At 39.8% G+C, this 10,904-nt stretch overlaps 1 protein-coding gene across 2 annotated transcripts; it reads right to left on the reverse strand.

The window, feature by feature from the left end:
• Window positions 1-236: 236 nt before the first annotated feature.
• LOC149842281 (uncharacterized) lies at window positions 237-4,442 on the reverse strand. Of its 2 annotated transcripts, none has more exons than XM_090001352.1 (4): window positions 4,144-4,442; window positions 3,951-4,048; window positions 557-602; window positions 237-457 (listed from the first exon to the last, which is right to left on the reverse strand). In XM_090001352.1, exons 1-4 carry the CDS (start codon window positions 4,358-4,360, stop codon window positions 408-410), a joined length of 411 nt encoding a protein of 136 aa, XP_089857478.1. In that variant the 5' UTR covers window positions 4,361-4,442; the 3' UTR covers window positions 237-407. The 2 variants fall into 2 exon arrangements, with proteins under 2 accessions (XP_089857478.1, XP_089857479.1); XM_090001353.1 differs by having other exon boundaries at window positions 547-602.
• Between the last annotated feature and the right edge of the window lie 6,462 nt (window positions 4,443-10,904).

The following is a 10,904-nucleotide window of genomic DNA, read 5'->3' on the forward strand; positions in this document are numbered from 1 at the left end:
GTGAAAAAACAATATTTGGAGGCTCCAAAATTTACAAAGATTTTATGCTGTTCACTTTTCTTGGAATCGAACACTCCATAAAATCAAGCATGTAAATTACATCTGTAGGACCAAAATTATTATAAAAAAAAAACTCAAAAACCCCACTTAGCATGTTTTCATCACTCTATATATATGTTAACACGTTTTGATCTGATACCAACAACCTTTTTCATTTTAAGATTTATAGATAGTCCTCCAGTAGAAATTGAGAAGCTAAAACACGGGGAGGTGTTCAGAACTAAGATTTTTACATTTAGAGGATGTCATCAGCCACCGACGAGGAAAAGGTGAGGAAGACGCATCCACAATCTTACATGGATTTTTAAATTATATCTCCGAATTTATAACAGATCTTCAAAAATAATTCAGCAACCAATCTGGCCATCCTTTCGCAAACCCACTGCGTTCCCATGATCTGAAACTATGAAATCATCAACAATTTCCCACAAACATAACAAGTTATTCACGTAAAATTTAACCACAAAAATGTCAGGCTCACGCAACTGTCACACACCTTGCCCCTTGCCTGTGAGATCTTTTGGTTTAAAACCATCTTTGTCCTGCATAGAATTAATTCAACACTTCAGGGAAGATTACATGGCCGCATGAATACTGAAACAACAAGAAATGCACATTTTTAAGCATAATCTCAACAACTGGCAAGCTAAAACTGCTAAAAATTTTGTCTCAGCTTCCCCCAAGCAGTTCTTATGGATTAGAATCTACCATGTAGTTCATACAAAGCTATAAGTACAAATCTTCATAATCAATACAATTTTAATTCTTGCAACCACGGTTTTGCAGTCTGAAGATGCACAATGTAACTTCATGGCTATGTCACATGGGTGTAGGGGTGCGGCAATATATATATATATATATATATATATATATATATATATATATATATATATATATATATATATATAGAAGAGGGGTCCGGGGTTCCCCCCGGTGCGGGTCCCGCTGCGCAGGCGGGGTCCGGGGGGGGGGGGGGGGGCGCTCCCTGGGCAGGTGCCGCACCCGCGGGACGTGACGCGGGTGCGGCACCTGTCTGGCCGAATCCCTGTGACATAGCTTCATCCTAAAGGAGTCTTATTTATATGCCATCAAGAGTAACCAAGTTAAACAGAGGCAGAGGTCACTGAATATTGAATGCTACCATTAGCCATTAGCCCATCCTTTCTACACACTAAGCCTTCATATTTCAACTTAATAAACTCTATCCATGATTAACAAGTCTTCTATGTGCACATCCGATCTCTTCCACTTCGTCACTTTCAGTATCATCGGTGTTTTTGGCATCTGGAAACCTGTGACCTAACGACCTATGACCTACTGGCTTTTGGTCTAAAGCATCCCCAAGTTGGGGCTTCCAACCAAAGAGTTAAAAGATGTTGACAACAGTGTCTGGCTTCACAAGTTTTTATTTCCCTTTTTGTATTATATCTGAAATTCTGTAATTAAAATGGTTTTTGGAGCCATTTATCAACAACATTACATGAACTAGAAAAACAAAAGAGACAGAACTCTCTTACCAGGCACACATTTTTTCATTCACTTCGTTTTGTTCTCAAGTCTCGGGTCAATAATACCTTGTTGTCCATTACTTTAGAAACATTTTGTTTTAATAAAAGTTTACCTTCATAATATATAAAACAATAAATAAGTAAACCAAAGTTAGATCCACTGAGATGTCATTATTCATGGTTTACAAACCCAAGATCAAACATTTCTGGCCCAAGCAGCAGGTAAATCTAAAGTCTAATTGGTAGCTACCTGATCCACACTATGTCACACGGACTCAGCTAAAGGGTTGCCGCACCCACGTCGACACGCACGGACTCGGGTGCGGCTTTGGACTCGGCCCGGACTCGGTCAACGCCGAGTCGGACTCGGTCAACGAGTCCGGGCCGAGTCCGTCCACATTTTGGACTCGGTCAACTTTGACCGAGTCCAAAATTGTCCAGTTCGAGTTTTAAATTTTGTTTTGGATCCGGGTCGGGTTGGGTCCAAACCCGACCCAGATCCAAATTTTTTTTATCCCTAAAAGGGGTTTATCGACAGGGAGAGGGGCTTACCCTCTCGATTTTGCCTCTCCCCCTCAGCCCCTGCAGCTTTCTCCTGCAACCACGCCGGCGATCCGAACTCCGGCGACAGGCAGCCACCGTCTCCCCCTCCGTCAGGTATGTCGACCCTCCTGCACCCTCTGCTCGTAGCCTCCCTCCTTGCACCCTTTGCACGCAGAAGAGGGGCTCGGCCCCCCTCCCTGCACCCTCTGCTCGCAGGGGAGGGGCTCGGCCCCTCCCTGCACCCTCTGCTCGCACCCGCACCCGCACCCTCTGCTCGCAGGGGAGTTTTATATATAATTATAATATTTAAAATATATATATTTATAATATATATTTTTTAATATATATATAGCCGAGTCCCCGTGTCCAAATTTTTTGGAATTGCGCCGCACCCGTGTCGCACCCGCACCCGCACCCGCACCCGCACCCTCTGCTCGCAGGGGAGTTTTATATATAATTATAATATTTAAAATATATATATTTATAATATATATTTTTTAATATATATATATAGCCGAGTCCCCGTGTCCAAATTTTTTGGAATTGCGCCGCACCCGTGTCGCACCCGCACCCGCACCCGCACCCATGTGACATAGGATCCACACCATTACGTAACCCATTCACCACTGGACCACCAGAAAATCTATGAAAATACCTTCGGCTATGTAAGCGATAGCAAGTTATCAAAACGAGCACAATAAGAATTACAAGAGGGAAAAGAAACATACACCCCTTCTCCATGCCCACCCCCTTCCCTCCCGATCATCTTCTTCATGAATACAATACTGTCATTATACCCAGGGAATCTTTTAAGAATCATCTTTTCTTCAGTTACTTTTGTGATTTTCCCATCTATTGAGATCTTTTCAATTGATCAATCTAGTAAAAAAAAGTTTTAACATTAATACTTCAATGCCAAGCAGTTGGGCTGAATTGCAGAATCAAAATTAGCATAGCTTTTTTCCTCAATAAATAAGGAAAAAAAAAAACAGGAAGAACTCAAACGACACATTTGGCCAACAGGATATATCCCTAGTCATTGCTGATAAGAACCAGCTTTCTGCAACATTCAGAAAATGACCATGCATCACATGAAATGTGCCAAAATTCACTAAGGCTCTGTATGGGGGCCTTGAATATGAGGTGTGTTGCGGTTCACCCCAGTGCCCTCATGCTCTCTGCTGTTTGGGAGCAGTGGTGTCGCAAAAACCCTGCATTGGGAATGGAATTGACAGCGCCAACACCACATTTCAACATCATTCACAAGAGGATGTTTTTTGGCAATTCCATCCTCAACACCACATTTTGGCAAGGCATGGAAATGGTGTTTCCATCTCAATGCAAGGCTCCCAAACAGAGCCTATGTGGTACTGTGAGCTCATAATCTACAACATCAAGGGGGCATATCCGTGCACCACATGAAATGTACCTTATGTTCAATGATCTTCAATACAAACAAGGCAATTGCAACAATGAAAAATCAAGAAAATAGTTTCACCAAACATACATACCACCAAAAAACCAACGAATAAACATGATATTTAGCAAAAAAGAAAAAGAACCACCATTTTTCAAATTAAGTATGCACACAGATCTATCAATCTTACACAGGGCCAAATAACAATTAAAATGGCAGCAAATCATGAAAAGATCAATATACACTGCAAATCAAAACCGCCATTTCTCCAATTACAACATGAACCATAGAAAAACACCACCAGATCCATGACCACAAAAAATTCCAATTAAACGATTCCCACCTCGAAAGGATCTACACAATTTGAAAAACACAGACGCACCAAAAAAAAAGAAGGGAAGTTGATAAGGAAGCAATCTTACCAATCCCTTACTCTCGTAGTACTCATTGAGAGCCCACTGGTACTTGGACTGGTTCAGCCCGAACCAATCCGCAAGACACTCGTCCAGGCTCGAATGAACTTCACCAAACCAAAACAAACAACAACAAAAAACCCAATTATCACAGAGCCAAAAAAAAGAAACAGAGACGTGAGAAGAAGACGAGAGGCCTTACCCTTCTGAACCTTCGCAACAGCGTTCCAGAAGAATCCGAACGCCGAGGGCTCCGAAGAGGCCTTCTCGAACTGCCGGGGAGGAGGCTGCACCGGCGGCGGCATATTCACCACCGGCGTCTTCTCCGGCGCCCTGGGCGGCGTTATGAATATGGTGTACCTCCCTGCCTTTCCGATGATGGGTGGGGGAGTGGCCGTGTTCCCTCTGGAGCTAGCCATTGGTTGTATGGTTACAACAGAAGAAAAACAGAGAAAGAAGAAGAAGGAAATCTAAGATTCTACAGAGCAAGGGTCTGTAAGAAACAAAGAGAAAGAAAGGGTGAAGAAGAAGATGAGGGTTTTCTTCTTTCTTTCTTTTTCCTTTTGTGCGGGGGATGAAGGGGTTGAGTGGTGTTTCAGCAAGGGATTTGTTTGTTGGGGCATCTCGGAATCGCCATTTGAGAGCGCTCTGCTTTCACACTGAAAAGCAGAGAGCGAATGAAGTTACCTCTCTCTCTCTCTCTCTCTGCACTTTTTTATGGGTAATTTTCAAATCATGTCTAAATAATTTTTTTACTGTTTTTTAAGGCGGGCGCGTTTGTAAGTGGGAAAAACGTAGGAAAAGTGATACAAATGAAAAATCTATATAGTTTTTTAACCTTTAAAACAAAAATGAATATTTTCTGAGAGAGTTTTCTAAAAAATCAGATAGAAAATATTTTTTTTTAGGAGGTAGAGAAATGTTTTAAGCAAAATTTTGTGAGTCCTATCTCAGGGTAGAAGTGGAGGGTTCAACAGAACCCTCTATTTCTCCTATGTTTGAGACCCTCTCTTTCATCATCTCTCCATCACCATCACCACCATCCGTTTCGATAAAGGAGGGGTGGTTTTCATTTTATTTTTTTCCTGTGAAAAAATTTCATACATCTCATAGGCAAAATTTTCTTTTCTTACGAAAAGTTTTCTTACTTTCAAACGTACCCTACAAAACTTCCACACTTTTTCCACCGTATCCTTAAAAAAAAAAATTCCAATGTTAAACAAACACCCCATTTCTATACCACCCGTAATTTAGTGTTGTTGACTTGATGCTGTATTATTTATTTAGAATCACAATGACATCCTGTAGTATAAATTTTTCCTTGTGCTCAATCTAAATTTATTTTTCTAACTTAATGCACAACAAAATGTTGGTTGTTTTCTAGAGGTCTCCATCAAACTTTATTTTTTGGAAATGAAAGAAAAATAAAAATGATTTGAAAGTTTGGAGATAATTTGGTTATTGACGGATAAGATTTATGGGAGTTTACTCTTTTAAGTTATTTGCTAAAGTCAGATGAAGAGTTTGCCGGATATTCTAAAAAGCATAGGCTGTTGCCGGATATATTAATTAAGACTAAAATTTTGGCGGCAATTTGAAATTTTCTTTTTGATTTCAGGTTTTCTTGTACATACTACAAAAGAGACCCTCTTTTGTAGGAAATTGTTTTAAGTTAAAAAAAAAATCTAAAGTAGTGAATGCCTGGTTCCCTGGCGCTCGATCTTCAATGCGAACTCCATCTCGGCCTTTGATTTGGTATTATCCCATAGGCTTTAGTTTTCGTACTACTATTGTGCACCAAGAATGTGGATTGTTTGGTTTGACCCAGCTCAGCCTGGTAGGTCGGACCACCCCAGTGGCAACTTTTATGGACTGTGCTTATAGGTTTCGGGGCCACACTCGACTCATCCTGGATTGGGTACCCAAGAACCCATTGGATCATCTCAGAATGTCCACCAAAAGCCTAAGGTGTTTTTTGCTTTTTGATACTTACACTGAATAACTATCATTGTCCTGACAGCGTAAAACTCCATGAGCTTACCCTTTGCCCTCAAGGAATCGCGAACTAAGGTGTTTTGAATCAACAAATATGGCCAAGATCTTACAAAATGTTCTAGATATTCTTGCAAGATTTTAGTCAGAATGTGGAAATCTTGATATTATAATGAGATTTTCAAAATCTCTCCTATTTTCCAATATACTATTATGTTATCACAAATTTATTGCTATTGGTGATTTCTAAAATTTTATAGTATATATATATTTTTTTTGAATAATGTTCCCACCATTCTTGTTATACTTTTTTTATTTAGTCTTTTTTGACATTTCCCCAAGAAAAAGAATTTCCCTTGCTGAGAAAGTATTGAGAACAAAATGTGTGATTATGCTTGGGCCCCATGAATTCGGATTTTGGTTCAACTAGAAATAAAATGCTGGATCAGGGTCAGGCCTATCGTACAACCCTAAATGAGTGCAGTTCCATTAGGGATGCAAATGGGTCGGATCCAGGATGAAGGCTTTGAATTTTTTGGCTGTTCCAGATCCAGCTCTTCCATGTGTTTAGCTGTTCCGGATCCGACCCATTCGCGTCCCTTTCTAATCTAAGCTCACTGAACGGATATGAGTGTGGCACTTATCCTAGCAAGTTGTGGGGTACCCAGTTTGTTGGCCAACAGCCGAAAGGGCAGTGATAAAAGGACGACTGGAAAGGGCCTCAGCTTTTACCAAATTGACCAAAGAAGACCGGAGATTTTGGAAGAGGAGGGAATACATGAGCAACGCGCTCATGTAACTTGTATAAAAGACCCCACACTATCATGGGACCCACAATTTAATCTCCAGATAGGGCCCACAGAGAATAGGGAGATATAACAAGTCAGCAACTTTGGATTCCCGTATGATGAGAAAGGCTGCTTCTACTCTTTTCTCTGTCAAAAAAAAAAAACTTTGGATTCCCATGAAAGACTTTTCTCTTGTCTTTCTCCTTTTTTCACTCTTTTTTCCCTTCCCTTTTATATTGTCTCAATATTTGGTAACCCACTAATTAAGATTACGCCTCTGTAATCACCCACAAGTAGGGGTGGCAAAATCTGACACGACCCGCCAACCTGCTTCTTAGGTGGGTTCGGGTTTGGCTTAAACGGGTCCGTGTCGTAAACGGGCTGACTTGCCTAACCTGTTTATTAAACGGGTCGGGTTCGTGTTAGGGGTATGCCAACCTAGCTGACCCGTTTAATAAACGGGTTAGGCGGGTGGATCAACCTGTTTACCCGAACCCGACCTGCCAACCCATTTACCCGACCCCCACCCACCCGCTAACATGCCAACCCGCCTGCTAACACGAACCTGACCCACTAACTCGCCAACTCGTTTACCCGACCTGTTTATTAAACGGGTTAACCGTGTCATGTCGACCCGTTTAATAAATGGGTCAGGTTCGTGTTTGCCACAGCCAACCCGTTTAATAAACTGGTCAGGTTCATGTTGAGGTATGCTGACCCGCCAACCCGACCGTGGGCCATAAGAGCTCCGCTCATTTGATAAGGCGACTTGTGTTATACTTTTACATATTTTTTATTACAAGAAACCCTTGCCAAAGCGGAAAAAAACCCGGCGTGGGGCATCACGATCACCCTGCCTTATGTTGCCTTCCTCTGAAAGCTATGGGCACACCCATGCATCACGGGGTTTTGATCGGGCGGGTTCATCTCAGCACCCTCACAGCCACCCCGCTGGCCACACGGTCAACCCCCCCCCAGCTGTGGTGTATGTTTATAATTTTGTTAGCCAAGACTTTCTTGTGATTTTCCTAAGAACAAAAGTTTTAAATCCTGACAAGTTTTTCCATGTTGAAGAAAAACCAGAGCTAGTATGCAAACCGATGTTGTCAGTATCTGTGCGTATCGGTCTGTATTCGGACGATACGCAAAAAAATCGACATGCATCACCCGTGAATCGGCTATTTTTAAATAAATGTAAACAATACTAACATTATTTTTTAGTATTTTTAAATATTGTTTTAATAGTTTTAACATGCGCCACGTTTTGATCGACACATCATGTTTTTTATTTTTTTATTTTTGTCGATACAAAAATGTTTTTAGGGATTCACTACTCCCCAGCTTATCGATGGGATCACATCAACATGTCCTTACTGTCCATTTTCTGTTTGGGAATATTTAATTCTCCAACTTGCACTTGCCAATGGCAGGACATTAGTACGCTCTATTAACTTTGTGACATCAGTACGCCTTTTTTTTATATATATTTATCGAGAGGAAACCTCATCTGGGCTCGAGAGAATTTTTTTTTTTTTTAAATCCAACTGAGGTTAGGCAGACCCACCAGTTATTATTCAACGTACCAGTGGGGTTTGAACCTGCAACATCCCACCACAAGGAGACGTGCCCAGACAGCTCCTGATAACCTAATTGATATATATATATATATATATATATATATATATATATATATATATATATAGAGAGAGAGAGAGAGAGAGAGAGAGAGAGAGAGGTTTCGCGTGGGCATAAGTTCTTTACGAACCGAACCACATAAATTGTGTGATTTGGGTGCATATTCTTCATTCTTTATCTTTATTATGGTATTAGAGCCATAACCAGATTTGTTGTCCACAACTATCTTTCCAATTCATAACCATCCAACATGCAAACCTCAAGTTCATATTCTCTGTCTCCCTCAATAAGTAACATTCATCATCTTTTTCATTATCAAGTTGAGCTCGGATAATTATTTATCAACATGCAAACAATTCATTATCATATTAGTTTCATTTTATATAATAGGTTTTGTGGATGGATCGAAATCGTCATCACCATTGTTCAAGGAGATCATTTGAAACCAATCCTGATTGTGTTATGTAGAGTAGACAGAATCAACTTCTGCTTAGCTGAATAATATTCTTTTTGTCTGAGCATTCACGCCCAAATCATGGGCTTGAACTCTTCATTTTTTTGTGTGCAAAGTTGTCCACTCTCGTTTAAGAGTGCTTCAACTTAAATCTTAACTTCAAAACATTGATTCATATATTCAGTAGACGATGAGGATTTGATAATGTAAAACTTAAATGGACTTCCCAAGTATTTGGCATTTAAAACCACCATTGAAACACAGTCTGATCCAATTACCTTAGATGATCTTCATGCCATGCAGCCAAGCAATGTTACAATTTATCTTTAAGTATATTCAAGAACCTGCTTTAAGTGGGTCGGCACAGACATATCATGCTTCCATTCAATCAAAAGCTCATCTTCAATTTGGAGATTCGGGCTGGTTTCCCGACACCGAGGCAACCCATTATATGACAAGTGATTTGAACAACTTGTCCATCCTTTTTGAATATCAAGGAACTGATTCTCTCAAGATTGAAGATGGTTCACGTTTGCATATTAGTCATATTGACTCTACTACATGTGATAAGAACCAAGTTTTGAAAGATATTTTGTGTATTCATAAGATTGCTAGAAATCTTATTTTCGTTCAAAAGTTCACTAAGAAGAATAATGAAACGTGGAAGGACCCGTTACGGATTCTGAGAAGACATGATCCGTTAATGGACTTCGAAAGATCGAGATCCGTTACGGAATCCGAGGAGTCGTGACCCGTTATCCTTTCCCATAACCCGTTACAGAATCCAAATATCCAAAAAAACTTTGGGTAAAAAGGTACTTTGTCTTGATTGGATATGGCCCGGCCCGGCACGGCGGGCGGGTGTGTGTGTGGTGGTCATCCCACTCTCTTGTTCTCAAGAACAAGTGTATGAGTTCACAAGTGGCTTATAAAGCCCAAAGAAAACTCAATCACAAGCAATGTGAGACTATTCCACCTCATCATGACCACCTTCTCCAAAACAACCTAGTTTCTTCTTTGAATTCTCTCTCCCTTCCTTGTTACACCTAACAAAAGCTACCTTGGATTAATGATGTCAACATTTGAGTCTCCCAACATTAAGAATAGTTCAACAAATTATTGATAGTTTTTATCTTCCAGTTGAAAGTACTTATGTTAATAAACTTTATGTAAGGGGAAAGAGTCATAATCTTTCCTTTGGGCAGTCTTCTAGTTCAATTGATGCTCAAATCCATTTGTAAATATTAATAATTAACAAGTTCTCAACTTCTCAAGCACTCAATTAATTATCTTGCTAGTTTCTATAAGATTAATATAACTAATTAAGTAAATACTAATAGTTACCAAATTATTATGAAATAGTTATTTTATATTTTTATATTATTAAAAAATTAATAAATAACTCAAGCTTAGCGGGCTGACCCGGTAGCCCATGGGCCAGCCCAAGCCCGGCTTATGTAATAATGGGCTGGGTTTTAGCTCGGTACATAACAGTCCTAGGACTAAAACCTTGATGCAAACCCAGCCCATGGCAGACCGGGTCGGCTTGACCCTTTTTATTACCAGGCTTAAGCCTCCATGGGAAGCACGACCTCTCAATTGGTTCTACTTCTACTCACAGTGATATGTGGTCATGGCACTTTATGCACCACAAACTAAGAACTTGTTAATGTTTGTGTTTTTTTACGAACCATTACTTAAAAACCATTCTAAAGTTTAAAAATGGATATAAGCGGGCAGGATTGATATTTAATGGAAAAGAAGATGAAAACAAACAAGCAAACAAATAGGATAGTTTTCCATAAAAGTAATATACCTATTTTTCCTTCAAGATTTAGTTCATTTCATCTAGATCTAAATCTGATTAGATTGGATTTAGTGATGTCTAAATCCAAATCGGATCAGTATAAGTGCACATAAATCAAATTGGATTATTATTATTATTATTATTATTATTATTATTTAACCTTTATGCCCTGAAAACACGTTGAGGCATATGTCTCGTCACCATGGTGACAAACTTTAAATACAGCAAAATCTCGCTTTTCAAAACCTCATGGGAATTCGAAATTTTTTCATAAATCTCACATTTTT

Source organism: Nuphar pumila, chromosome 3 (genome assembly GCF_984573655.1).
Source record: "Nuphar pumila chromosome 3, dmNupPumi1.hap1.1, whole genome shotgun sequence".
Classification (NCBI taxonomy): Eukaryota; Viridiplantae; Streptophyta; class Magnoliopsida; order Nymphaeales; family Nymphaeaceae; genus Nuphar; species Nuphar pumila.

Excerpts from the sequence above, each read along its gene's own strand:
- LOC149842281 (XM_090001352.1), bottom strand. The coding sequence starts at position 4,360 with ATGGCTAGCTCCAGAGGGAACACGGCCACTCCCCCACCCATCATCGGA. Across the intron at positions 4,049-4,143 it reads TGTTGCGAAGGTTCAGAAGG|TTCATTCGAGCCTGGACGAG; the intron begins GTAAGGCCTCTC and ends GGTTTGGTGAAG. Across the intron at positions 458-556 it reads TCTCACAGGCAAGGGGCAAG|ATCATGGGAACGCAGTGGGT; the intron begins GTGTGTGACAGT and ends TCATAGTTTCAG.